The sequence below is a fragment of the Passer domesticus genome, chromosome 12 (genome assembly GCF_036417665.1).
Source record: "Passer domesticus isolate bPasDom1 chromosome 12, bPasDom1.hap1, whole genome shotgun sequence".
Taxonomy (NCBI): Eukaryota; Metazoa; Chordata; class Aves; order Passeriformes; family Passeridae; genus Passer; species Passer domesticus.
Window position 1 is genome coordinate 7,904,581 of NC_087485.1, and position 27,636 is coordinate 7,932,216.

General features: G+C 45.1%; 1 protein-coding gene across 3 annotated transcripts; it reads left to right on the forward strand.

The window, feature by feature from the left end:
- The first annotated feature begins 8,368 nt into the window (after positions 1-8,368).
- On the forward strand, positions 8,369-27,005 carry BBS2 (Bardet-Biedl syndrome 2). Of its 3 annotated transcripts, none has more exons than XM_064387327.1 (17): positions 8,369-8,594; positions 9,918-10,145; positions 10,523-10,648; positions 10,922-10,984; positions 13,479-13,556; positions 15,529-15,633; positions 16,493-16,579; positions 18,329-18,464; positions 20,309-20,448; positions 21,214-21,358; positions 21,934-22,105; positions 23,137-23,266; positions 23,855-23,986; positions 24,498-24,635; positions 25,077-25,189; positions 25,908-26,056; positions 26,579-27,005. In XM_064387327.1, exons 1-17 carry the CDS (start codon positions 8,478-8,480, stop codon positions 26,683-26,685), a joined length of 2,166 nt encoding a protein of 721 aa, XP_064243397.1. In that variant the 5' UTR covers positions 8,369-8,477; the 3' UTR covers positions 26,686-27,005. The 3 variants fall into 3 exon arrangements, with proteins under 3 accessions (XP_064243397.1, XP_064243398.1, XP_064243399.1); XM_064387329.1 differs by lacking the exon at positions 8,369-8,594 and adding an exon at positions 9,055-9,528; XM_064387328.1 differs by lacking the exon at positions 13,479-13,556.
- The last annotated feature ends 631 nt before the right edge of the window (positions 27,006-27,636 follow it).

Consider the following 27,636-nt stretch of genomic DNA (forward strand, 5'->3'; position numbering starts at 1 on the left):
CTCGGCTCGGCTCGGCCCGGCTGCTGCCCCGGGCGCTGCTGATTCACTGCCGGGCGGCGCAGCGTGACCTGCGGCTCCCGGGCAGCAGGGAGGGCTGGGGGGTGACCGCCCCTCTCTGCTGAGGTGTTGAGGGGTGCAGAGAACGGGCAGATCTCATCACACAGATGACGCCTGTCTCAGGAGTGTTGCTGCTGGGGGCTGAGGGGGTGCACCCAGGGAGCCCCCACAGTCCAGCCCTTGACCGATTGATTGATTGATTGATTGATTAATGCCAAAATCAATCTGCCAATCTGACTTGGGAGATACATTATTCCAGGAAGTGCCACTACGGCTGGGAAATCTCAGTCCCCTCCTCTCAGAGCTGGCACAGTGGGGTGATGGGGAGCTGGCATCATGAGGTGGCAGGGATTCAGTCCCTGTTTGAGACCCTGTCCTCTGGTTCCTACACCCTCCCTGCAAGCAGGAGCAGCAACAAGCTGGACTGGCCTGGCCAGAGCCTGCCATGCCCTCCCAGTGCCCCAGGACAGTGGCACCCACGTCCCCTTGGCGCCGTGCATGGCACCTCGGGGCCCTGTCTCCTTCCCAGCTGGGGTGCTCCATCCCACTGTTCTGAATTAATTTCCGTGTGTCATTAACTGGGTGTGCAGGGGAGGAGGGTGGCATCACCCTGGTCAACTCCTCCAGCGGGTTTTACCCACCCACTCGAAAGCACAGTTATAGTTTGGAGTGGAAGGCAAAAAAAATTATGCTTGCTGAGATTTTTGGTGTCTGCTTCATGTGCAGGAGGCATTGTCAGCTGTGGAGCATCCTTCCTCACCATTCCTGTGTTTCTGTGTGCTCCATGGTGTCAGTGATACCCCATCCCAGCTGCCCCTTGCTCTGAGACTCCTTTGCCTTGGGGTTTTATCCCAGCTGGGCTTTTGCCTGAGGTACCTGGCTGAGGCAGTTTGTCAATGCTAATCCAGCCGAAGCAGCGGCCTGGGGAGTATTTTTACCACTCAGCTGTCTGGGCTTGTTGGGAGCTTGTTGGGTGACCTGATGGGGAGCATTGCCAGCACCCCGGCTCAGTGTGTCCTCCAGCCTCTCCAGGCCAGTGTGAGAAATCAGTATGGAAAAGCCCAAGAAAGGCAGAGCCAATGGGCCCCTGCCTCAACTCCTCTACCCTGGAGCAGCTTGTCAGTGCCCTGACATGCCAGCCCTGAGGTCGTGTGAATGTCACACTGCTGCTGATGCACTGAGGCGTGATGGCAGGGGACAGTGCCAGGGAGCAGGCGTGTGCCAAGAGTGTTATTGCTCCTGTGGGAGCAGGGAAACACAAACATGGGAAACACACATGCAAATGGTCACCTGCCACCCTGGCTACAGCCCCCTGTACTGTGTTGGTGTCATGACAGAGGGGCAACATCTCCCTGGGGTCTTGCATTTGCTCTGCTCCTTGGCTGATATAATCAGCCAAGCACTCCTGTGGTGCAGTAATATGCTGAAGGAAATGCTTCCTGTTGTGTCGTGATGGATTAATGGTGAACAGCAATGTCGCTGTTGCATCTGTTGTGTCTTCCCCCACTGCCTGGCACCCTTGGCCACCCAGGCAAAAATTTGCCCTATCCCCAGCTGGTGGTGGCCCAGTGACACAAGGACATGTGGCTTCTCCAGAATGGTCCCTCTCCTCTAGCCTAGGGGGAGGAAGGTGGAGCCCACACAAAGGGAAGAGAACAATCTCTGCCATGAAAGGGCAGGGTGCAGGAAAAGCTCTCCAGCATCTATTCTCAGTCAGACCCCAGACCTTTTTAGTTTCTTTCCTCTCTTTCTGCACAAGGGAAAAAAAATAATCTTCCAGGTGATGTAGGACTGAGAGTCAGGACTCTGGTAGATCTTACATTGCTCCTAGTCTATTCTGTAATTGATTTGGGATACATTCTATAATTAATTTGGGATTGGACTGGAATAGTGGGTTGTCAGGCAGACACATACCAATCAGACCACCTCCAGAAGTAACCTGTGATTGGGGTGACAATGATGAGCTGAGGACACCTTCCTGCTGTTTAAATACCCCCCAAGACAAGGTCTTGCCAGCCTCAGTTTGCCTTCTGGACCCTGCCCTCCATTTGTCTGGGGGTTCTCCCTCCTTTAAATGGTCCTGATGCTGCTCCCAGAGCCAAACAAAACAGGCAGGATCCCTGCAGAGAATTTATTCACCAGCCTTGCAGTCCCGGAGCTGTACCCCTTGGCTCTCATGTCCCCTGCGTGGGATTCCTGGCTGGGTCCCCAGGCAATTACCCGAGATTGCCAGGTGGATTAACAGGGGTGAGTCAGCGTGCTGCTCCAGTGCTCCAGGCAGAGATGATGTTCACTGGGAGGGTGGTGATGGCTGAGCATCACCATTGGCATGCCAGGGACAGGGATCCCTAGAAAGGAGAGAAGGAAGCTGACAGCTTTCAGGACAGTGTGGCAGAGGCACCTGTTCCTGTGACACCTCAGGTGCCTCCAGCTGATTGCTGAAAGCCACAGGATGGTGTCAGGGCTGGTGCCAGTGACCGGCAGTGACTCAAGGCTGGTGCCAGGCAGGCGAGGAGGGAGGCACAGCAGCCAGCTCCCGTGGAGGTGAGCTGGCACAGGTCTGCCCTGGCTCTCTGCTGAAGGACACGTGGCTCCAGTCACCTGTGGGCACACAGAGGTGCATAATGGACCAGCATCATCCTCCAGCTGCCCGGGGTGCAGCCACCCAGCACATCGCCTTCTGGGGACCCTGCAGACTACTACAAGTTCCCTCTCGTGGCATGGGTCCCCCAGAGTGCTTGCTCTGGGCTCATCATCCCCTCTGGAGCAGTGATGGGTTCGGTGAGCCCTCCTTCACCCAGACACAAGATCCCAGGCAGCTGGGGGGCTCTGCTGGCAAAGCACCATGGCTCAGTGGGTACAGACCATGGGAAGGGATGCAGGGAGCTATGAACCCCGTGTGGGCACAGCACTGAGACCCTGGGGGACAGTCCCTGGGGGTGCCCTGCCCCTCACCATTGCCTACTCCTTGCCAGGCAGGATGCTGATGCAGGGTATGCAGCAGCAGCAAGGGCAGCTCAGCTCTGCCTGCTCCAGCTGCTCTTTGTGTTGGTCTCCGGGCAGAAGGGCCATGGATGGCCAGGGCTCAGCTGCCAGAGGTACAGGGAACCACAGCCCACCTGGGACCAGTCTTTTAAACCCAAATTGAGAGAATAAAAAATATTTTAGCGCCCAGCAAACGTCCAGCACTTGCAAGTGCTGAAAGCCAGCAGGAAGTCCTAGGAGTGATTGCTGCTTAGAAAGCAGGCTCAGCTTTGATCAGAATCTCAGGTTATTGTTTGCTGATGATAAACAAGTGTCTGAAACACGGGAAATAGATGCTGACGTAGTTTTATTTTGCTGGTGCTTGCCAGCCCTTTGGCAGAGGAGGAAGAAGGTGAATCACCCCTTGTCTGCCCTGGGAAGCCATTCTCAACCACTCCCCATGTGCATAGGCAAAGCCTTGGAAAGATTTGGGAGTGAAACCGGATCAGTGGGGTGACCTCAGGCTGTGGAGACTTCTTTCTTTTTCCCAGAAAATTGGGAGCAAAGACTTGTTCTGCTCTCAGTGGCAAACATTAGCTAAGCTCGTCTGTTCTCCCTCCTTGCGTCTTCCTGGGAAGATGCTTGCTTCCCTGCCTGCATCTTGATTGCAACTTTAGGAAAAGACATCCCAGCGAGTGCTTCTCCAATATCAGCCATCAGCAAAGACATGGCATGTCCCATGTTCCTGGGGAAATGCCCTTCTTGGGGACTTGCTGGCCCACATCACGTCTGTAACCATAGGAAGGCACCTTCAGCGAGGGCCCGCTGGCAGTGGGAAGGGGACGGGCAGATTCCCATTAAGCAGGAATTGCACGGTGTGCAATCCTGGGACGCTTTCACAAGCCGGCAGCACTCTTTGATGTGGGCTCTTTGGGAGCCGCCTTGTGACCCAGCCGGCTGCGCTAGGGCTGGGACTCCCAAGGCCGGGATTATGAGTCGGGCTCAGCTGCCGGCTCATCCTACGGCTCCAGGCAAGGGCTTGGCCCTTACTCCTTATTTCTTATCTGCAATGCAGCTATCAGTATTACCTTCTCCTTGAAAAAGCGGTGTGGATTTGCTAATTGCTGATTTTTAGGGAGAAGGAAAGGAAGATACGCTGAATTGATGCCATGAACCGGGCCCAGGAGGGTGAACTGACCTTGCAAAGTTCCCGCCAGTTTTGGGGTGTGCATACTGAGAGACCCCAGCACAAGGTGGGAGCTCCTGCCTGGCAGGACAGGCTTTTGGGGCCAGGTGATGTGTGTTGGGGCATGTCTGGAAGATGAAAGGGCTGCTTCTTCTTTTGATCATGAAATTCTCATAAATGTTAATGGGAATTACTTCGAGGTCTAACGAGGGTTGAATTGCAGCCCCCAAGGGAAGGAAGGGGATGAGGACCAACCAAGCTTTGGCTGGGAAATAAAAATGTTTGAATTTACCTTGTCCCCCACCTGTGAGAGCAGAAAACCAGTGGGTCGGAGGCTGCCCAGCATCCCTGAATGCTCTTCTGGGAAAGGGGTTTGCCAGGTGTCCCCCACTTTGCCCAACACTGCTGGCAATGCATGACAGGCTTTAAGCATCACCTTAACTCTAGGCATCATTTTAATTCACCAATCTAATGCTTTCCCAGTGTACAGTTTGGATTTTCTTTTTTTTCTTTGTTTTTTTTTTTTTTCCCTTACATCTTTCCTTCCCTTTTGCGTCTTTCAGGTTCCCACAGACTTCAAACTCACCTGCTCCAACTACTCGCCGCCTCCCCTGGCTGAAACGTGACCCAAAGTTTCCAAGTATCGTTACCTTGGGCATATTTAATTATTATATTCCCCTTTAGTTGCTAATTAGAAGCCAAGAGTAGAGGGGATGAGTAATTCCCTGCGAAGTCAAGTACACACTTGCCTGAGCTTGCAAAGAAAACATCGGCCCCCTCAGTATAAAGGTGTGAAATAAAAGGATGTGATATTTTCCTTGATGTCTTTAAACCCTGCTCCTGAGATCCAGAGATCCTTGTTGTCTATCTTGGGAATGATTCATGCAGCTGCTGTGCTGGATCCTGCCTCCCCCGAGAGCAGTGTAGCTGTAGAGGCAGGGTCTGGCACAACAGCTCTTCACATCCCCATCCAGAAGTGTCTCCCATCCCAGGAATGGGCACGGGATGGGGGGGAGAAATGCTGCTCCAGCTGGGGCAGCAAACCTGGTGAAAGAGAAAAGCCACTGCAGACAGGCTCATTCTTCATTTTAAGGAGTACTTAAGTGTGCAGATGCAATTGCTCATCCCTCCCCACTCTCTCCAGCCATATTATCCCACTCCTCGAAGGATGGGGATGGTTATTTTTGCCAACATTTTCCCAAACTCAATATCTGAGTGCTCCTCAGTGTTCCTCTGCCAGGCAGATAAAGGCATAGTGAATTTTGGTTACATTTGAAGTCTTTTCAAAGAAATGGCTTCTGGGTGTGTGACAATCCTCATACCTGTTGTGCTGTCAGGTCCAGCTTCTCCATGCAACCTGACTAGAAAAACAGCAGCCTGTTTGATTATATAATCTGTGTCTATATCTATATCTATCTATCTATCTATCTATCTATCTATCTATCTATACCTATCTATATATATCTCTAATCTATTTTATGATATTTTATTATAGAATATGTATTATATTAAATCATAGTGGCTTAAACAATATTATATTAAATTATTATAGTATATCAGTTATAGTTAGTAGGAGCCAGAAAAGAGCAAACACTGGTTACAGAGCATTGCCTTGCCAAGCCTGTGCAGTGTAGTCAGGAAGGAGGATGGTGATGATGTCTTGCTGGATTTTAAGACCTGTTTTCTAGTGAAGAAGCTGAATAATCCCTCAGCTACAGTTACACTAATCCTGGCTGCAAAGCAGGCCCTGTCTGTGCAGCAGTGAAACCCAGGGGCTTAGTGAGGATTTTATGGGATTTCCCCCCTTGCAAAAGGAAAGGACCCCTGTCCTGAGCACTGCTCAGGACTCAGGACTGGATGCTATACCTTTGGATGTAAATAAATTTTATTATACTTTATTATTTTATTTATAAAATAAATACATTTAATTTAATTTTAAAGATGATGGGCTTTCAAATGAAGGGAAATGAGTGTTAAAAGCCACGAATTCAATATTAAGAGTTTCAGAGCCAGCTGATTCAAAGTGGCAGCTGTAATTTAATTGTGTTGCAGACGTGCCAAACCCAATACCATAATTAGTGATTCAAAATAATATTTACAGCTCAAATCATACATATTTAGCAAGAAGTCGAAATTTCCATCTATTTACAATTTTACCAGCTTAAAAAGATCTCTAAGCTCCGTTTCCCCCCCATTTTGCTTGGTTGGGTTTGAAGAGCCTTGTCAGCACTGCTGGGAGAGGAGCTGGGGATTTTGTGCCCACCCATGGCATGGGGGCTGGAACTGGATTATCTTTAATGCTGAGAGAGGAGCTGGGGATTTTGTGCCCACCCATGGCACAGGGGCTGGAACTGGATGATCATTAATGTCTTTTCCAAGCCAAACTATTCTAGAATTCTGGTATTTTCCCTGCGAGGAGAGCAGAGTTTGCTGGCCTAGAGCAACACCCCATTGCGTGCCTGAGTTCACACCAGCGCTTTGCCTTTGTGCTCTGGTACCCAAACCAGCATGAGGGAGGGGGGGACCCACTGCACCGCTGGCACTGACACCCACGCTCACCCCAAACAGAGCCACCGAGGGGAAAAAACACCCTCCTTAAAATGCTGCATGTGACTGCTGCCTCCTTGTCCACAAGTACAACAGCACATTGATAGAGGTGCCAGAGAAACTTGGTGTAAACAATTTAAAGAAGAGAAAAAGGAGGTCGTCGCATTCAGAGCTGCATGATCCCTGCTTGAGTGGTGCTTTTTAGAGCCCTCCTTCGCATGCGGGGCAGGGACAACGCTGCCGGCCAGGGCTTGGCCAATGCACAAGGAAATGCCAGCTGGGATGGTCTGCCAGCTCTCCCAGAAATAAAGGGATCTGTGCCTCAAAACAGTGGCCTTTGCAGGGAAGGAAGAGCTGTTTTTCCAGTGCATCCTCCTCCAAACCTGCTTCTTGCTGGGATGGAGGTGATAATGTCCCAGTGCAGGTGATGGATTCAGGAACTGTCAGAGAGCACCCATGAGAGTTATCATGTTAAAATATTGCTTAAATCTAAAATAATTTAAGAATTTCTAAAGTCATGACCTTGAGCCAAGGTTTCCCTATCCAGCCTGTGTCCAGGCAGGGAGTGGGAACTGCAGGGAGATCCATGAGGGTCTGTATACCAAAATCCAGTCCAGGATGGGGACCAGCATCAGTGTTTACACTGTGGTCTCATCTCCAACCTCCTCCCAGTGCCCCAGTGGCTGGATTCTGTAGGATCCAGTGCACAATTCCACAAAGGAGCAGTAACGATGTTCCGAGGCTGTGCTTTTGTCTTCATGGGACTTTGCAACTCTGGGTTGGGTTTTACTGGCTTGGAGATCTCTCAGTTGGAGATACTCCTGGCAAGGTGTGAGTAAGGGTGTGTCTGGTTGCCCCCAGTACCTCCAGCTGCTCCCCCAGTTCTCCTGACCTGTACAAATACCTCTCCTCGTTCCATACAGCCAGCTCTCCCCCACCTCCCCTAGCTGCCCCCTGCATCCCAAACTCCCTCTCAGCTCTTCAGACCTCTGCATTTGCCTTCCCGGCCCCCTAATCCCACATCCCAGCTCTCCCAAATGCAATCTGGGAGAGATTCTCAGTGGCACCCCGCACCTCCCCTATCTCTGAGTGTCCCCCCACCTCCTCCAGACCCGACCTTTGCAACTGCCCCGCAGTCCTACCCCATCTCCCCCATTGCCCTCAGCCCCTCTGCCCTGTTCCCTGGTCTCATCTCATTGCCCTCAATCCCTCTGCCCTGCTCCCACTGTCCCATCTCCCTCATTGTCCCCGGTCCCATCTCCCCCACTGCCCCCGGTCCCATGTCCCCCATTGCCCTCAGTCCCATGTCCCCCATTGCCCTCAGTCCCATGTCCCCCATTGCCCTCAGTCCCATCTCCCCCACTGCCCCCGGTCCCATGTCCCCCATTGCCCTCAGTCCCATGTCCCCCATTGCCCTCAGTCCCATCTCCCTCATTGTCCCCGGTCCCATGTCCCCCATTGCCCTCAGTCCCATGTCCCCCATTGTCCCCGGTCCCCCCGAGCTCCCCCTCAGACCAACCGCCCCCCCCGCCCCGGCCCCACAGCGCCCCCCCGCGGCCGCCCCTCGGGCCGCGCCCCTCCCGCTGACGCGGCGCATGCGCGCGCGGTGCCGGTGCCGGCGGATCCGCGTCCGGCGGCGGCCCCGCGGCCCAGCCCGGCCCGGCCCAGCCCAGCCCGGCTTCCCCCGGTGTGCCCCGCCCCGCCCCGCGGCCCCTCGCCCATCATGCTGGTGCCCGTGTTCACGCTGAAGCTCAACCACAAGATCCTGCCCCGCATGGTGGCGCTGGGCCGGTACGACGGGACGCACCCCTGCCTGGCGGCCGCCACGCAAGCGGGCAAGGTAACGGGGCAGGAGCGGCCGCGGCGCGGCCTGGCCCGGCCGAGCAGCCCCGGCGGGAGCCGCCCCGGGGGGAGCCGCGCTAACCCCGCCTGCTCCCCCGGCAGGGCTGAGCCCAGGCAGGAGCTGGGCCCGCTCCCCTCGCCCTGAGCGGACCCGCGGCCCGGGGCGCGGTGCCGGGAGCCTCGCTCTGCTGCAGCGGGGAGCTTGCAGGCGTTATAGCAGGTGCCGAAACCGAGCAGAGGTGCCCAGAGAGGCTGAGGAGTCTCCAGCCCCGGGGAAATCCAAAAGCTGTTGGACACATCTGGAGTAACACGCTCTGGGGGACCCTGTTGGAGCAGGAGGTCGCACTGGGTGGCTTCTGCCAGCCCGAGCCAGTTTACAAAGCCAAGTTGCCACGGGAACACGTTTTCTAGCAGACAGCGGGGTTTTTTGAAGCCGTGTGTTTTGTCGTGCAGTTCTCAGAGCAGTGAGCCTTGGCGCTGTTACAAACCAAGCTCTGTGCTGATAACGGGGCTGAGGTTTCTGTAGGTGATGCACAAACAGCCTGACGGGAACAGACAACATCCTGTGTGCTCTGTTTGAGTTAGAAACATAAACAAAGCAGGATTAAGTACAACCTGAGTAATAAAGCACAGGTTGAAGCATAAACCCACAGAGGCACTTAGATTGTTAATTCAGAGAGGGTTCATCTGTGATGTTTCCCAGCATTATTAATTTTATTTTGGCACCTTTAGGAACAACATAGAACAAGGGCTTGTCTGAGGGACAGACTGCACAACCAGAAAGCAAACTGTTGAGCCTGTGATCCTCTGACTTGGCTCCAGGCAATTATAGTAACTGAGCATTGGTCAGTGAAAGTAAAACCATATTTATCATTCATCCTTTTAAAATTAACCATGTTCACCTACAGATGGAGGTTACAGATATGTACCAGGTAAATTGTCTTAAATGTTTGGAATGTTTTGCAAATACTGTTACCAGCTGGAGGTAATTTGTTTAGTTTGTTGTTGTTTCCTTTGGTTTCCTCTTTTTGCCTTGCTCCGAAGATTTGTCAGTTGTAATTTTCAGAAACAAACAAAACAACGATATTGCAACTCCACTGGCCAGAGCACTGTTTTTCCTGCCATTTCCCTTTTTCTAGTATAGTTTAAAGAATAACTGTGGGAAATACTATTATCAGTAAAACTCCCAGCCTTTTGTCCTCATTTAGGTTGAGTGAATGCCTTTTCCCCCATCACAGTTATTATCCAAACAATAGTCTTTACTGTTTGTATACAAACAGATACATGTGTTGTATTAATATTTATATTTTTGTTTCTACAGGTTTTTATACACAATCCTCATGCCCGAGGACAGAGAGTAAACACAAACCGAATGGTGCAAAGTAACCAAGATTCAGACATTTCTCTTCTGAACATTAATCAAGGGATCACTTGTTTGACTTCGGGGGTGCTGAACCCTCAGCTGGGTTATGATTGTCTTCTGGTTGGAACACAGACTAATTTATTGGCTTACGATGTGTATAACAACTCAGATCTGTTTTACAGAGAGGCAAGTTGATTTGTCTGCTTTTAGTACCTCCATAATTTTCTGTTTCTTTGAATTGCAAAGATTACAGTTTTTACATTACTTTGTCAACTAATTACATGTCTGTGCTCTGCATTATTCCTACTGCTATATTCAGAATGTTTTGTCGCTAGAATATCTGCAGTATTTCAAAATTAATAAATGAGAACTCCCACTCACACATACAGATACACATTGCATTCATCTGTCCCATCACCTAGCAAGACCAACTTAAAAAAAACTAATAGGCATTCAGAGCTCAGCTAAACTGGCAGTGATAATGTTGAAAGCTCTCTTCTTCACTTGTGTGGTCTGATGTATTATTGTCTGCTGTTTCTTTTTCCTTTAATGCTTCTCTGCAGGTTTCAGATGGAGCCAATGCAATAGTTCTTGGGAAGCTGGGAGATATTTCACCTCCACTTGCTATTATTGGTGGAAACTGTTCCCTGCAGGGTTTTGATTGTGAAGGAAATGACTGTTTTTGGACGGTAAGGCCATGCATGATAGTTTTGATGTTATTAGAAGATTCTTTCAATGACACTAAATAATCTTGATTTTCTTTTATATGATAATTATTAATTTAGTTGTTGATTGTTCTTAATTTATCTCAGGCCTTAAACTATATTTTGGCCATGTATTCGGTGCATTCAGATGTTACTTGAACACTGATTGTGTCAAGTGTTCTTTTTGCAGTTGAGATAATCAAAATAATCCAGTTTCTGACAGCTGTGACCATCACTGAGTGGTCCTTCTCCTTGCAGGTTACTGGAGACAACGTTCGTTCATTAGCACTGTGTGACTTTGATGATGATGGAAAAACTGAGGTTTGTAAACGTTTACACATGAATTCAGCTGTTCTTGTGGTCTTGTAGTGAAATGATAATAAAGAACTTGGATTATCAGATACAACTGACTTACATCACCAGTTAAAGTTTCTCATTTTTCTTTACGCCAGGAGCAATACACTGAAATGCCTGTGATCATCAGTTGGCAAGATGTCTATTTCAGTGGTATTTCTTGAATATGCTGATGAACTGTTTTAAATTTCACAGAAACAACTTGCAAGCTTACACATAAAAGTGAACTTTTAGAAAGCTATTCCTTTGAAAAGCTTCACTTACGCTTGGTAAAATCCAGAAATCTGTCTTCACATCCAGCCCTTCTGTTTCCTTAGAGGGACATGGGGAAATGAAATACTCTTTGCTTTGCTGATTTAAAATGCCAATAACTTGTAACACACATCTTGCTGATAATGATGTGAGACAATGGGAAGCAGTTGCCATTCTGATCGTGCAGGCTAAAAGAGATTGGTGAAATTGTGAATTTGTATGGTGTTCTCTTTTGGAAACATTTCTTCATGCCAAATGAGCAACTGTGCTTCTGAATATGAATCTTTAAGAAGAGTAACAGCTTCCTAGTATACATCAGATGCAAATCAATATGAAGTTAAATCATTATGCTAAAAATAGTTACTTTTGCCATTTGTCTTAAGACTTCAAACATAATTACTTGAGCTTCTTTGTTTAGTTCCTGAAAAATCCTCATTTGGAATATCCAGTTGGACTGTGTAATAGTGATGTGTAAAGGGCCTTGACAGTTTTCATGGTTTTTTATAAGCATTAAACTGATACAGGCTCTGCTTGATTGGGATCTTTAGGAAGCAAAACAGTTTCAGGTTTTCAAATCAATTTCTTCACAGCTCCTCTTTGTAATTTTTTAATGTGCTGAGAGGTGCTTATAGAAAGTGGAGACAGTGTCTAGGGATTCAGAAACCAGGAAACTGATCTATGGCACTAATTGCAAATGGTTTGCACTTGTGCTTTTAAGTGGGTTTTGCTATATTTTTCTGCTTGATAGAAGTTCATTCTTGGCAGTTGGTGTAATCTGGTGCTACTTTGAGCTGAGTAGAGCTGGATACAATATCTGACTAACTTGTTGGGCCAGTTACCCCAATGTGCATTTACTGAGATGTTTTCAGGGTTCTTTTTGATCTTAATTATCGAGGTGATTTTAAAGGGTTTTTACTTATTTATTTACTTTTATTTGTGGCTTTTTTGAAACTGCCTCAGGTTTAAAACTGAAGTTCTGAGAAAATGCAAGAAGAAGCTTCCTAAATTATCACTTTGTGTCTTACCTGGTAAATGACTGTGTTAGCTTCATTTCTGTTCTTTCCACCCCAGTAAAAATGAGTTTACATTTAAAATTTACTGATTTTAAAAACTGCATGAATATACTTTTAGTAGCTAACAGAACTAACTTGTCACTGCCTTTCTCAGGGTTTTTGGATTGATGAAGGTTACTTTCTGCCATCTGGCAGAAGACTTGTGGAGCAGAACTTTGACTCGCTCTTTCAAATTTCTGTCCAGTGGAGTGAAAATCACTGAGGTGGATGGGGTGAATCAAACTAACAAAAAAAGATCTAGGCATCTCTGGAAAACACAGCATCACCAGTGATTGTTTCAGGATTGTGTGCTTTTATCTGGTTGCCTTTTGCTGGTGGTTGCAACTTTGTCAAGAAATCTGTGCTTCTTAAATATGTTAATTGTTGCAAATAATTTCAATAGGTGCAGTAGACTTAGCTTGGTGTGATTTAGGTTGACATAATCTGAAGCATCTTTACTTGGGAACAGTAAAAGCCTTTACTATTTTTAGAAATCCAACTTTATTATGGATTTGTATCTTTTTTATCAAGTAAAGATGAAAGTCTCATGGGTTCCAGTGGGGAAAAGTACTACCAAGTTTTAGACTTTGATTTGTAATTCTGTTTTTCATTGATTTGACGGATGACTTTATGGACAAGGCACTGAGCAGATCTGTTCCTTGGTTTCTCAGTTTGCAAAGGAGAACCTGACAATTGTCATGATCTTCAGTACGAAGTTTTCCACTGGGCTCCTCTCCAGTTAATGCCTTTTACCAGGTGAACTAGGAAACAGGAAAAGAACTAAAATGTGGAAATATTAAGGAGTGAGGATGCAGAAGACCCAATTCAATGACTATTGGTATAATTATTTACATCAAGATAAAGCTGAATTTACTTCTACTTGGCAGTAGTGGCAACCACCACTTACGTTGGAGAAGCAGAGATGGTTGATACTTGGATTCATTTGGGTTGGCTTGTTTGTCTTGGTGGTTTTTTGTGTGTGTTTGTTTGGTTATTCTTTCTAAATGAGGGATTTTCAGTGCAATACTTGCAGCATGTCTTAGATCTGTTAAAACTTCTTCATTGCTGGACTTGAAATATTAATTTGTTCTCTGGATCCTGGTGCTTGCTTCCTTAGCTTGAATAATTATTTTTAAGGAGCACTATTTTTTTTTCAGCTTCTTGTTGGCTCTGAAGATTTTGACATCCGTGTATTTAAAGAGGATGAGATTGTGGCAGAAATGTCTGAGACAGAGGTAAATTATTTCTGGCTGATGTTTATTATAGTTGCTGACAGAACTGAAAGTGTTGTGTACTCTAAAGCTTCTCTGGTTCAGATTTATTGTGTAGTTAAGTAGTTACTTAACTGTTTGGCACAGTATCTATTCTGCTAGAACTGTGAAAGTTTTAGTTTAATAATGTATTTCATTATGCAGGAGGCTTTTGCTTTGTTTATTTATAAATCTTTCACCCCACTGAGAAAAGTGACTATTCTTGGCTGACAGTCAGGAGCTCATGCAAGGGTGATTAATGTTGCTGGGTTGTGATTGAAGCTCTTAGTGTCCCCTGAGTAAAAGGATGTCTTCTGCAGTTTTCCTCAAATGTTTTTGGTGCAATCATGGTGATGTAACTTGTCCCTGTGTGTATATCCAGACAGTGCATGGCCGGATAGAAGGGGAATGCCCAGGCAAAACTGGAAGATTATGTTGCAATTGGAGTTACACACTGGCTGTGTAAAAAGAGCTGTGGTGACTAAAGTAAGGTATGGGGGCAGATATGTTTACAGAGGAATAGGAGTAGCTGTAGGAGTTGCTGTTTAGCTTAAGAAGATGCCCACTGATTTTGTTTTCTAGGAAGGGAGTAAAATATCCTTATCACTGCATTTAGAAGTGTTCTCAGTCTTCTCACAGCTCTTTGGGACCCAAGGTAGAGTAAGGTCACAGACCTTTGTCCTTTAACATCTGAGGCCTCCCTGCTGCCCAAGATGGGACTAAAAGGCTTAGCTAATAAACCACTTAGGAAGAGCTATAAAAGACAAAGCCAGGCACTGTTCTGGAAAAGGAGGTTGTTGCTGTCACTAGAAATAGAATAGAAGAATATGTCTTGCTCTCTGTGCAGTGACTAGTCTGGTCATTAGATATTTCTAGTTAAAGGGATGCTAAAGGTCTGTCACTCTCAAGTGTGATTTATTTCCAGATCCTCAGCAGAATTGTTTTAAGTTTACACCTGCAGTCGTAGGAGGCTTGTTACGATTATACTGTTCTAACATAAAAGGACACAGCTGAACCTAAACCTTTCTTTTTAGGAAGGTAAATTCAGGGAACAGTGTCTTTGTACATTGGGTTTGGTTTGGAAGTCTTGTGTAGTTTTCATTTTCTGTGTTTAATCACTTACTCTGGTGAAGCTGAAGCTGTAAACTATTGTGATTTTTATAAATGGACAGTAAATTTGGGTTTATTGTTACCTTTGAGTTTCTGACTGTTGCTGTCAGAAGGAAATCTCGTATGCTACGTTGTACAGAAGACCAGACAGATGATTGCAATTGTTCCTCCTGACATTAATCTCAGTGTGTGGAAAAACCTGCATTTCCAAGCCCTGAAAACCTTAGCTCAATGAGGAATGGGTTTTAAAAGGAGTGAGAATCAGGCCAAGTTACGACTCTCAGGTCTTTTTCCAGAGTTTATTCAGGTAGGACCCTTAGCCTGGTGTTCCAGTTGTGTTCCAAAGAAGTCCAACTGTGACAGTTTTTAGCAGATAAAAATCTTACTAGTACTGGGCATAGATTTTCTACCAGTAATATCTCCGGGGCTTTCCTAACCCAGGCAAGTTGAACCTTTGGCATCATCAGCTCCTTAAGCTTAAGGAACATTGTGTGTAGTTTCTCAATGCTAGTGTGTTAGCACTGATGACCACAGGAATCCTATGAGCAGTTGTTTTGCTGCCTGTGGTAGGAAATAGTTGGTCAAAGTACACAGTTTGAGGGCAGTTCTGCAATCCCTGAAGTGTGTCCTAACACTGGCAATACAGCTTGTGTGAGGAAATCCTACAAGGTCTTCAGTGATTTCAGACTGATTCTTAAAAGCAATTACTCAGTATTCAATACTTCCTACAAAAGTCTTACCACTTAAGAAATGTAGGACTCATATGGCAGATGTATAGCCTGTTCCCTGTTAGTTGCAGTTGCACAAGTTCTCACTCCTGTGTCCTCTCTCCCTCTTTCCCCTGCAGACAATCACTGCCCTCAGCCCCATGTATGGCAGTCGCTTTGGCTACGCTCTTGCCAACGGCACCGTCGGAGTTTACAACAAGGCAGCGCGCTACTGGAGGATTAAGGTTAGTCCATTGTTGGAGTATCATCACTGGAAGCTTGAAGGCTGCCTGGAGACTTGGTATCTAATTTCAGGTCATTCTGATGTTACCCTTAGGTGAACTTTGCTGAGCAGAGAACTTAATGTAATTTTGTTCTTACAAAATCTACCTGGTTTTATAGGTTCGTATAAAATACTAGGTCAGTTCCTGCAGTACTTTTGTGCTGTTGGTGGTGGTTTAAACAACAGGGATACAACCATACAATTAGGGATTCTTCAGCTTAGCAAGAGACATTCGAGTTCATGTTAGAATATCCTTTGGTTGAATCAATAAACTGTTTCAGAAGCTGAAATCTTGCATTGTCTATTTTCAAGGTTGATTTTTCTCATCAATAGCAATTTCCTACTCCAGCAAATCAGTTTGACAAGATCCTTTCCTGATGCTCTTTTTAATATTCTTAATATAACACAGAACAGTATATTTAATAGCAATAAGAAGATTCCTCAAGATGTGGCAGGAAGAGGCTCATGGTTGTCCTCAGTAGTCTAATTTTATGACCATGTTGAGGCTCTGATACTTTTTCTCTAGAGGATTTGGTTTTTTACACTTAATTTATGTGAGTTCAAATCATCTGCTTGGATGGAAATGTATTTAAAGGAGCTATCAGGTCCTTTAAAAGCAGTGTACTAGATTAGTAGTGCAAGGGCTAAGATGTCACATTTGTCTGTGACTTTAGTAATGCTCAAACTTTCTGTTAAGAGGCATAGTTGTACTCCTTTCTGTACTCTCTCTAGTCTGATAGTCCAGTGTTTTGCAAGTGGCAAGCATGTGAAGTTTAGAGAACATACCCAAGTTTAATTTGTTCTTTCTTTTCTGCCCCCAGTCAAAAAACCAAGCAATGAGCATACATGCATTTGACCTGAACTCTGATGGAGTGTGTGAGTTGATCACTGGCTGGTCTAATGGGAAGGTGAGTTTATTCAAGGGGAAAATGAGGAGATGTGGATATGGGGGCTGTGTTTGAACAAGGCTGTTAAATTATCTGATGAACAACAACCAAAAATGAAAAAGACTTAGAAACCTGAGCACTGCAGATCTATTGCAATAAACCTAGTTGGGCTTGTGAGTCTTGTGCCAAGTGCAAGATCAGAGAAAAGCTGCTTCCCCTGCTTAGCTCAGAGTCAATTGCTAAGGTGTGGCAGGTTGTTTCCATGACGGCAGAGATCATATGCCACATCCTAGAGTTCTTGAGTGTCTCTATTCAGGTGTGTCTTGAGGCCACGTGAATAATCCTCTGCAGTGTGTTCTGAGTGTTCCCAAACTGCAGGGAAGACAAAGCAGTTATGTAACAGGAGAGCAGCGTCAGTCTTGACTGTGGCAGGATTAATCAAGCGTTATTTCATTTTATGTGGAGGCATTCTATATAGCTCAGTTTTAGTCTTTTAAGCCTGTTCCTTGGTATTCCCCTTTGCCAGAGATGACTGTTTTAACTGCCACATCTCTCCTGGATGCAGCTTGCCAGGTTTTTCTGTAAAGCTGTGCTTTTTTCTTCACACCTCTTATTACTGTCATTAGCCTGCGGCACTTTAATAACTTCATATCAAGCTGGCAGTCCAGAGCCCAGATGTGTTGTAACTTACATTGGATTAGATGTGTAACATTGTTAAAGAGAGAACTGTAGTGGTGAAACAGCAGGCCAGGGGCCTTACAAACTGAATCCTGACTCCAGCCCCTGCCAGAAAGCTGACACCTCTTCATGAGAACAGAGTCCTACAGCAGTGAAAAACAACTTGTTTTTCTTGAGAAAGAACTCTAGCACTGTAGAAAACAACTTGATTTCCCTGAGAAGGAACTCCAGGACTGTGAAAAACTCTAGCCACCTGTATAAACTGTTTTTACACTGATAGGCAGGAAAATGAAAACTGTAGTCACAAACAACTTATTCTGCACGTACACACCAGTGGATTGAGTGACCAATCAATACAGAGTAACAACTTGTTCCTGCCCAGTTGGGGCTAGATGGGGGATGGTCTTTAAAAACTCAGTCTAAAAAGATGCGTCAATAAACTGGGCTCTTTCCTCTTTGCTCCATAATGTCTGCCCTGCATCTTTCTTTACCGAGCTCCACAGCAACAGAGAACCTCTACTTGCTTTGCTCCTGTTCTTTTCCACTGGTAGTCTCTACCCAATTTATTGGTCTGAAACAGTCCAATACTCCTAGAAAGAGTAATGCTGTGATCTGTGCTTTGGAAATTACACAGTGCATGGAACTGAGCCCACCTCACTCTTCTTATCGAATGAAAGATAATTGAAGGTTGTGGTATTTGTGTATAAAAATAATTCACCACACAAGGGCTGCAGTTGAGAGGAGATGTTGTAAATACTGCATTAAAGTTATTTCTGGTTTAGTCCCATCACTGCTGCATCATATGTGCATAACCTTTCCAGTGCAGACTTGCAGTTCCTTCTATTTCCTTCCATTTTTAGTTTTGTAACTTAGGGAAGCATCTCTGCAGAGAAGTTCCTTCTAGCTCTTTCTAGAGTCTGCCTAGAGGTCATTTCTTGATAGTACTTTTTCATGCGTGGTGTTTGCATGAGCAGAGGTGCAGTTCTGTGAGCAGAGCTGGCTTTCAGTTAACAGCTCAGAGTATGGCATGATACGTGTTTTGGAGTTGGCTTTTCCCTTCATGCTGAGGCTTGGAACTTTTTGTTTATCCAGGTTGATGCACGCAGTGACCGGACTGGGGAGGTCATCTTTAAGGACAACTTTGCTTCCTCGATTGCAGGACTGGTGGAGGGGGATTACAGAATGGATGGGAGCACCCAGTTAATCTGCTGCTCAATTGATGGTGAAGGTAAAAGCATTGTTAATGATATTAATGTAATGCACAGCAATATCAGGCACATCACATCATCTCAGATTAGCTAAACATAGTTTTGGTTCCAACGTTTTGTGTGCCAAATTCCCTTTGCTTTATGTGCAGTTAAGGGAATTTTGAGTTATGCTATCTGCAAACAGGATTTTGAATATTGCCTTTTCTGTGAGAATCAGCATGTGTTTCATTGTGATCCAAGAAACCATCAAAATTCATTTGTTTAATGGAAGAAACCCCATCCTAATGCAAAGATAATGATATTCAGTACAGACTCTGGTTCTTCAGGCTACATTATAATAGATGTATGTATAGGAAATATTTTTTCTATGTTTTAGTTCTTTGGCCGCTTTACAGTAGGTAAAGGTGTTTAAAGAACCAAGGGTGTGTGTGTTTTGGTTTTCTTCTGCAGATGAAGAGTTTTTATATTAGAAATTTTAGATGTTAACAGCACTTTGCTTCCTGGAAAATGCTATCCTGAGACTGGAGAAGTGGTGGATTTATCCCACCATGCATTCAAGAAGTTAAACCTTGTTATTGTGAGTGGAAATAAATATGATCACAGATGATTTAAAGAAGCTCAGTATGAATTTACAGGGATGGCTCCAGGAAAGACACTGGTGTGATTATCCGACTCCTTGGCGTCAGTGGCCTGAGACAAGCAGGTCTGGCACAACCCATTTGAAACAAAAGCCTGTCCTTGTTAAATAGCAGTGTGTTTTGCTGACTGTCTTAATCACAGGCTGTGGGGATTTGCTGCACTTGGGCTTCAGCCTATAAACCTTTTTCCCAAGCTTGTGGAAGGGGAACGTTGTAAGCAGTTCTGGAGAACCTTGTCCTACAGAGTTGTGTAGGTTGGTATCACTGAACATGATCATCCTTTTCTGATGGGTCCATTGTAGACAGGCCTTGCACGACGGGGATCCCTTCAGGCCTTAGTAATTAGTGTGGCTGGGGTTATATAGACAGTGTTATTAGAGTTCTGCTTGGGACCAGCATCCTTTCACATGAGGTGCTCTCCTGTGTTACAGTGGTTTTTGTCTTGCTCTCATTTAAAATGAATGATTCACTCAGAAATAATAGTGTGTCCTTTCATTGGAGAGCAGCGTGCAAGCTGAATGATTTCAAGTTCCTCTAGGCAGCAGCCATTTGCAGTCAGGCAGCATATTCTTCCCAGGTAAAAGATTTTTGTCCTGGCTTTCATAGTCAGAGCTGCAGTCAGGGTGCACAGCCTTAGAACAGAATGAAAGTTGTCTCATCACCTGTTCAGGTCCTCTGTCTCCACTGACAGTTAGAGGTATTTCCACAACTCTGTGCTCTACTGGGCAACAAGTCTTACCCCTTTAAGTGAAGTATCCCTTGATTTGGGGAAAAGCTAATGTGGGTAAATCTTGTTTACTGGCTGATTAAGAGTGACTTGCAGCCACTTCCAGACAACTCCTTTGACCAGCTCTAGAAATCCAGGTCCACATTTTATTAATTTTGCATAATTGTAAACTTGCCTAAGCACCTTAAAGAATGATTGCAGTGGGAATCCTCTTGCAAAAGGACTGGGTGCTGCACTTGTCTGGTCAGGTGAGTACAGCTTAAAGACAGGTTGGAAATTCACCTTTTTTTTTTTTTTTTAATATGCAGTTCTCTTGCCTCAGTCACCAAGAAAGTGAGAGAGTGTGGGTCTAAATCAATGCTCAGGTTTTCAGCTGAATATTACTAGCTGAAGACCAGAACTGCAAAGGTGGTACAAGGGAGTCATGTAACAGAAACTGAAGTTCTGGGCAGGCTGTTGAAGTCTTTGCTGAAATGGGCTATGTTTTGTTTTTGTACAGTCCGAGGCTATCTGCCAGGAGGTGAGGAAATGAAAGGGAACCTAATGGATACAAGTGCTGAGCAGGATCTTATCCGAGAACTTAGTCAAAAGAAACAAAATCTGCTGCTGGAATTGAAAAATTATGAGGAGAATGCAAAGGTACTGCTTAAGTAACATGTAGGGCCAAAACACACCTTCATGTTGGTATAAATCCAGAGTAATCTGGGAAGCGTTTGTGGGGCAGTCCAGACAAGTCAGAGCTGTAGATTGTCAGGATGCAATGAGATTGGATGCTGGGGGCTCCTGCCTCTGCATTTGGCTTGCTCCCTGTGCAAGTTCAGAACTTGCTTTTTGTATTTTAATAATGCTTTCTTTACTTCTTCCTCTTCCCAGAGTAGTTGTGCTTAGAACTGGATTCCCTTCAGCCTTGTGCTTTGGCTCATAACTGAAAATTGTAGTTTTCAGTCCATAAGCCATCTTGGGAGTCAGAGGGGATTGTGAGAGGATCAGGGAGCACTGCCAGGATGTAGGAATCACACTTGTGGCTTGATGGTGAACGTTTCAAAAAATAGTCTGAAGAAAAAGCAAACTCATCTTTGAACAGCAAATGACCACCATGGCAGAAGCTTGGAATTCTGTCAGATTGTGTTTAAAATTGACGTATGTGAAGTGTTTTCTGAGTAAAGGTTTGCATACAGAGCTGAGGTCCATCCATAGTGAAGCACTCAAACATATTGTGGCCCAAGTGTCCACAGCTCCATGCCTAATCCAGCCACCACTCAGAGCTAGTCGGAAGTGTCTGAAAATTGCTGTAATACAACCTTCTGAAAGAAAATAGAACTGACTTGTATATATGTTTTCTAGGTTTTTTGAGTGAAAACCTTGAAATTCTGATTCTGATGGGTGGTTTGTGTTTTGTAACAGGCTGAATTGACCACTCAGTTGAAGGAAGCTGACGGGCAGAGAGGTCTGATTCCAGCAAACACCCAACTCCAGACAGCCCTCTCAGTTAATCTGGGCTCTGACAGCCAGTCTGCCCATGTGGAGCTGTGTATTTCCACCACAAATGGTGAGTGGTAACCTGTAACCATTGATATTCACTTCATGTAAAATAATGCAAATTTTTAGTTATATTTAGCTGGTGATTTGAATGTCTCCCCTTTATTGCCTGTAATGTCCCTTTTGTGGTTTCTTTCCTTTCACAGAGTTTTGAATCAAGCTTTGTTCCTTGGATGGGTCTTAGGGGAGAGGAGTTTGATGGAATTTGTTTCTTATTATGTGTTATTTTCTGAGGCAATTAACATTTAACTTGGATGAAACCAGCCTTGGTGATCCCTGCAGCACTTCTTGTGTTGACTGTAAACACCAACCCACAGCTGCATTAGTGAGGGTGTTGCATGAATGCAGCTGGATCTCAGCTGGCTTTGCATGCAAAACTGCAATTACCCCAAGACAGCAAATTCACCTTGCACCAGGCATGCTGAGGATGCAGTCAAGTCCAGATAGTCCTGGTCACCTGGGGTATTTTAACAATTCAGAGGAGTGATGTAAGGAGTCAAACATGCTTAATTCTGAAAACAGTGGTGGTTTCTTGCCAGAGGACAGCTTTTAATTTGGGAACTGCTTTTTCTTCCTGTTGCTAAGACACAATCATCCGTGCTGTGCTGATCTTTGCTGAGGGCATATTTGAAGGAGAGAGCCATGTGGTCCACCCCAGTCTCCAGAACCTCTCAGGCTGTGTTCGTGTTCCCCTTACTCCACCCAAGGATGTCCCTGTGGATTTGCACATCAAAGCCTTTGTGGGTTACCGAAACAGGTGAGTTTTGTGGTGTGATCTCTGCTGGTCTCCAGAACTGTGGGACCAGGAAACAGCAATAATGTGGTTTCATGCTTGTCCCATGGGAAGTGCACCGTTAATTCCTGAGTGCCCTATTTGTCTGTGCCCTTTCTATGAAAGGAGAGCTGGGATGCTTTCTTAAAAACATTGATGCACCTGTGACACTGAGTTCTTTTCCAGATAAAGTCTAAATGCTCTGGAATCACTGTGATCTGTTATGTTCTGGTTCTGCTTTTAGGAAGGAATGCACATTTTTCCAGGAGATGTCTTACTATGGATGTGTGGAGGGAATCAACAGATGCAGAGACTCTGTCCTGTCATCCCTTAGGGGCTGGGCCCTGGATTGTGGCTGCTCTGGATGGAGTACTTGAGCAAGCCTGGAGACACAGCTTTGTCTCTCAAGCTATAAAGTAACCCTGAGCCCATTTGGTTTCAGGGCAAATAGAAAGTAACACATGCTTGATTTCAAGACAACATTTTTCCAGTCTCCCATAGGAATCTCTCCATAGAAAATAAAATGTCTCTTCATAGACCCTTGAAAACAGCTTTCTTCCTGCTCACATCTGCCAGAGCTGCTGGTGCCTGAGGAGGCAGCATTCTTTCCCTGAATAGGGAGGCATATTTTGAGAGCTAGCCACCCACTGCAGAAAGACTGTATGGGACTGAATTCCCTTTCTGTTTTCTCTATTTGCCTTTATTATTGGTTTTAATAAGACTTCACTGACCTTGTAAAGAAAATACCTAATCATATAGTAAAATATAGTAAAAGTATTAGCCTAGAGAGTATACTTCAGTGGAAGGATTATTGAAAATGACAGCAAAGGAGAGGAATCATTTAACCTTGTGATAATCCTGGAATTTCCAAGTTTCAGTGTTTCTTCTGGGGAAGCAGTAAGCAGCTGATTGTGTAACTGAAATCTGTGGGTGTCAGGCCCCAGCTAAAAAAGAACCAGGAACCATTGCAATAGGTTTGTTGTTAATTGTCTGTTTTTCTGTTGGGTTGCTTCCAGCACACAGTTCCATGTGTTTGAGTTGACAAGACAGCTTCCCCGCTTTTCCATGTATGCCCTGAGCAGCCCAGACTCGGCCACAGAGCCCCTGAGCTTTGTTAACTGTACCATGAATGAGAGGCCACAAAGGGTGAGTTTCTGCTCTCCTTCCTGGTTTCAAGTCTTGCATAGGTGGAGGGTTTGCAGTCAGCTTGATATTCCCAATAGAAAGGAGAAATCATGCAGTGAACTGCACTACTGGCCTTTGGAGTCTGTGTATTTCGAGTCAGCCCTGCTTTTTTCTGTCTTTAAAAGATGACCCAGTTGAGGCACTCCAAGCATCAGGAATTCCTGCAAGAACTAAAGGCCTGAGATCAGAAGGTGTTTCAGATATTATCTTGTTTGCTGGGTGCCTGCTGATAGCAGGAGACCTGTAGTGAGTGTTGAATTTTGTAAATGAGCAGAGAGCAAGAAAAAGGCGGCACAGTGCTCAGGTAGTGCCTCAATTTCATAGCAGTCTCTGATTGTTGGATTTGATTATTTTAGGAATATTCAGCTTTAGTGCAAGGATTCAATTTTCTTCATTCTAAGTTCATGACATGGGGTTATGGGGTGAAATTTAGCAAATGAAATTTCCGGAACAGAGTGTTCTGGTGCACATTATGTGCAGGGACATTGTGTGGTTCTGCAGGCTTTACACACAATGGATGGCTGATGCTCTTATCTTTATTTTTGCAAGATCATTATGTGGCTGAATCAGAGCTTCTTGCTGCCAGAGGATGCAGAGTTTCAGAGTGCTCCCTTTCAGGTTTGCTTCACTTCCCTTCGTAACGCAGGTCAGCTCTGCATCAAAATCAAGCCTGGTGGAGAGGTGAGTACCTCTCTGGACAAGGGGAACAGCCCTTCAGTGATACTCCAGTAAAACCAGTATCCCATAGAGGCAGTAAAAGTGAAGGATGACTAAACAGGCAGAGAAAGTACTCATGCTTTTGGAAACTTCTGTGTCTATTTACTGTCAGTGGGTAAGTTAGTGGGCCAGTTAGTGAAGTAAACTGCTTAGCCTGCAGATCTATAGGAAGGAGAGAAATTATTTCCTCATGGAATGGTTTCAGGGAGCCATAGTGTGAGGCACAAAGGCTGCCTGTAACTTCTGCCTGTAGCTGGTCCTGTGTGCACAGATGCCTCTCTATCCCAAACCTGAATAAAAGCCCCTTTGAAATCAATGTGTTCTTGTTTACTGAAAGCTGTAGAGCTTGCCCATGCCCACTTGATAAAAGGACCTGCTTTGAGCCTGGGTAGCTGTTGGAGAGGCAATACTGCTGGGCAGTTTAAGATGGTCTGGCATGGAAGAGTGCTAAAGTGCTTTCTTTCCTTTCTGACAGATTTCCATCAACACAGATGATATCGATCTAGCTGGTGACATTATCCAGTCAATGGCCTCTTTCCTGGCCATTGAAGATCTGCAGGTGGAAGCAGATTTTCCTGCATACTTTGAGGAGCTACGGAAAATACTGGTGAAGGTGAGGAGGCTTTGGACATTTCTGAGTAGGCAGATAAACAGTCACTGGGTTTTTTTATGAGAGGATCTTTAAACTATTTTATCATTTTTGTGGAAATCAGCCCACGATGGCTTGCTGTATATCCTGTGGGACACTCAACTTTCTGTGGGTTTTTGTTCTGTAGAACAGGCCCTTAGTCCCTTCAGTTGGTTGTTTAGGATAAAGTAAATATTTTATCTGTGAGACTGAGCTCTGGTTTTGGGTCAGCACGTGAGATGTGTATCTCAGTCTGCTCACCCTTTCTGGGAGCAGTGGGGAGCGAGGGGAAAGAGAACAGTGTCAGGGATACTGGTTGGTTAGATTGGGATGTTATTTCCTGTTGCACTGGGCTGAGGTTTAGCCTGAACCCTGTGTGCCCAGGGTGCCAAGGACCCTTGCTCATGACTTGTTTGCCTTGGCCAGGTGGATGAGCATCACGCAGTGAATCAGAAGCTCACTGCTGACATGGCTGAACACTCCAACCTCATCCGCAGCATGCTGGTTCAGGCGGAAGATGCCCGGCTCCTGGGAGACATGTGAGCAGTTGCTTCCTGGTTTGTGTGCTTGGGGTTTAGAATGGCCAGTCTTTGCTTTTCAGGAAGAAAAGGGCACAGGAAAACACTGGTGTGATACAAGAGTTGCCTAGTTACAATTTTTGATGTAGAATTGTACCTTCGATGGTCTCACCACGAGCTCTCCTTGAACCTTGTCATGTTCTTTAGGTAGGAAACCAGTCAGGGGAAGGCAAGAGGGCAAGGGTAGGGGCTTAGTGTATAGCAGCTGAGGTGAATCTACTTGAAGATGGTGAGATATGTTAGAAAGGATATGTTAAGGGAAGAAAGCAGGAAAAGCTATCTGTAGTGTGTGAAATTTTGAGAACACCAGGAAATAAACTTTTGGTGTCAGGTTTTCACTCTGATTTGCTGTTTTCTGCTAATTTCAAGCTTTACTCTGAAGAGCAGCAGTAAAGAGGCTCAAGCTACTGAAGGGCAGTGGTACATTCACTGGGGAAGGTGGTACCTCCACTTTGTCTTGCTGGATAAAATAACTGCAAAAATAGGCTATTCAGGTTTTTTTAGTAAAATAATGAGTATAACTAGCATGTCTAGACAAGTCTGTTGTCTTGTAGCTGGCAGACATGCAGGTGACTGTGGTAGCCAACACAACCATGTATTGCTACATCTTTATATTGACAAACCAGGAATAACTTTCTTGTCCTCAGAGATGCAAATAACTGAACTGATTGTTCCCCAGGAAAAACATGAAGGCACGGTACAGCGAGCTGTATGACCTGAACAGAGATTTAATAAATCAGTACAAAATTCGTTGCAACAATCACACAGAGCTGCTGAATAACCTGAAAGCTGTGAATCAGGCAATCCAAAGGGCTGGGCAGTTACGTGGTAAGTCTGTGTTTTTGAAAGCAGTGTCGGGAGTCTCAGACCCCCAGAGAGGCACAGATCTGGGATCACAATTCTATAAAGAACAATTTGAAATAACTTCCAGATTTCTGAATGAGGCAGAAATTGATAGTTTTGTTAAACATACTACTTAAAAAATCTTTTTAGAATTCTTCAGTTTTTAGTTTATAATTCTGCTTTTAAAAAAAGCAACTACTAACTTAAGCAGGACTGTTTTATCTGCATTATTAGTCCTGTAGGTCTTTGGGGAGGGAGGTACTTTTTTCTATGTTTATAGCATTACCCTTCCAACAAATTCTCATAAAACAGAGCTTCAGGGAATTCTTCTTTAAAGAAAGGATTTTATTTATGTACTAGAAAAAAGGTGGTGATTCATCATGTGTTTAAAAAGCATTTGAAAGAAACCCCAAAATTTTCAGGTTGGATCAAATAAGTATTTCTACCAGTTTCTTACTCTGTAACTGACTTTTTTTCCCTTTCTTTTCTTTTTTTTCCTCCTTGCAGTTGGCAAACCTAAAACACAAGTGATCAGTGCTTGTCGGGATGCAATAAGAAGCAACAACTTCAACACACTGTTCAGGATAATGCGTGTGGGAACAGCTTCTTCTTAGGGAGAGGAGCAGCAGCTGTGCAGAGGCAGTGATTCCATGCACTGAGCAGATAATGAGTGACAAGCAGTTAATTCAGACCCCTACTCCACTGTAGGGTGAAGTAATTACAGTGGTAGTGCTGTAGTTAAGTTGTCAGGTGAGAAATATTACATAGACCAAAACTCCATGAAGAGAGCATCAGAGTTTAAGTGCAGATGTGGTATTTATGCAAGACAGAAGTTCAAACACTTATTTTTTATTACAGTAACTTATTTATGTATTTAAATATATTTTGTAGTTAAAGCATTGGTCTTTTCCATTAAAACATAGACTGGCTTGGCTGATTTTGTTCTGATTTAGTTGGGGAGATGTGTACTGCTAAATTTATATGTTGAAAAAACCCAACCCAAACAACTTCTCTGATTTCTGCTGCATAGTTAATTTACACTTGAACTTCCTGTGCTGGAGAGTCCGGGGTTTCACGCAGGGATGCGTGGCTCTTAAGCCAGAAGATCTTTGACAGGTATCCAGTTCCATGATCTGTGCAGGTAGGAAGTGGTCTGTTTCATATCCAGCACTCTCCCCACACCTGGACTGCAGAAAGTTTTGCTTCCAGTTACTGGGTCTGTGCTACTGCTGGAAAAACTGCAGATACTGAGATGGGCAAGGGTGCATTTCAGTAAACTTAAAGCAAGGCTCACTCAGGAACAACAAAAACAAACTACACACCCAAGCTTGGTGCATAATCATGAAGAGCTGGTAGTACTTAATGGGATCAAAGAAGGTATTGGAAAATGACTTGGCTCCTGGCTCAAACCTGTTTGGTTGTGTGATCTCTTAGAATTGGATTAAAATATTACAGTAAGGCTCTATCTCAGATCTAAAGGTATTTTAGAACCTTTGCCAAAGCAAATTTCTTTTGGAAGCTAAAAATAACCCGCACAGGATGGAGGTTGGGCCCCAGTGCTCCTG

Bases quoted from the DNA above. Each gene is read 5' to 3' on its own strand.
- BBS2 (XM_064387327.1), top strand. From the start codon at position 8,478: ATGCTGGTGCCCGTGTTCACGCTGAAGCTCAACCACAAGATCCTGCCC. The intron at 10,985-13,478 runs GTTTGTAAACGT...TTTTTTTTTCAG, and splicing joins ATGATGATGGAAAAACTGAG to CTTCTTGTTGGCTCTGAAGA. The intron at 20,449-21,213 runs GTACTGCTTAAG...GTTTTGTAACAG, and splicing joins ATTATGAGGAGAATGCAAAG to GCTGAATTGACCACTCAGTT.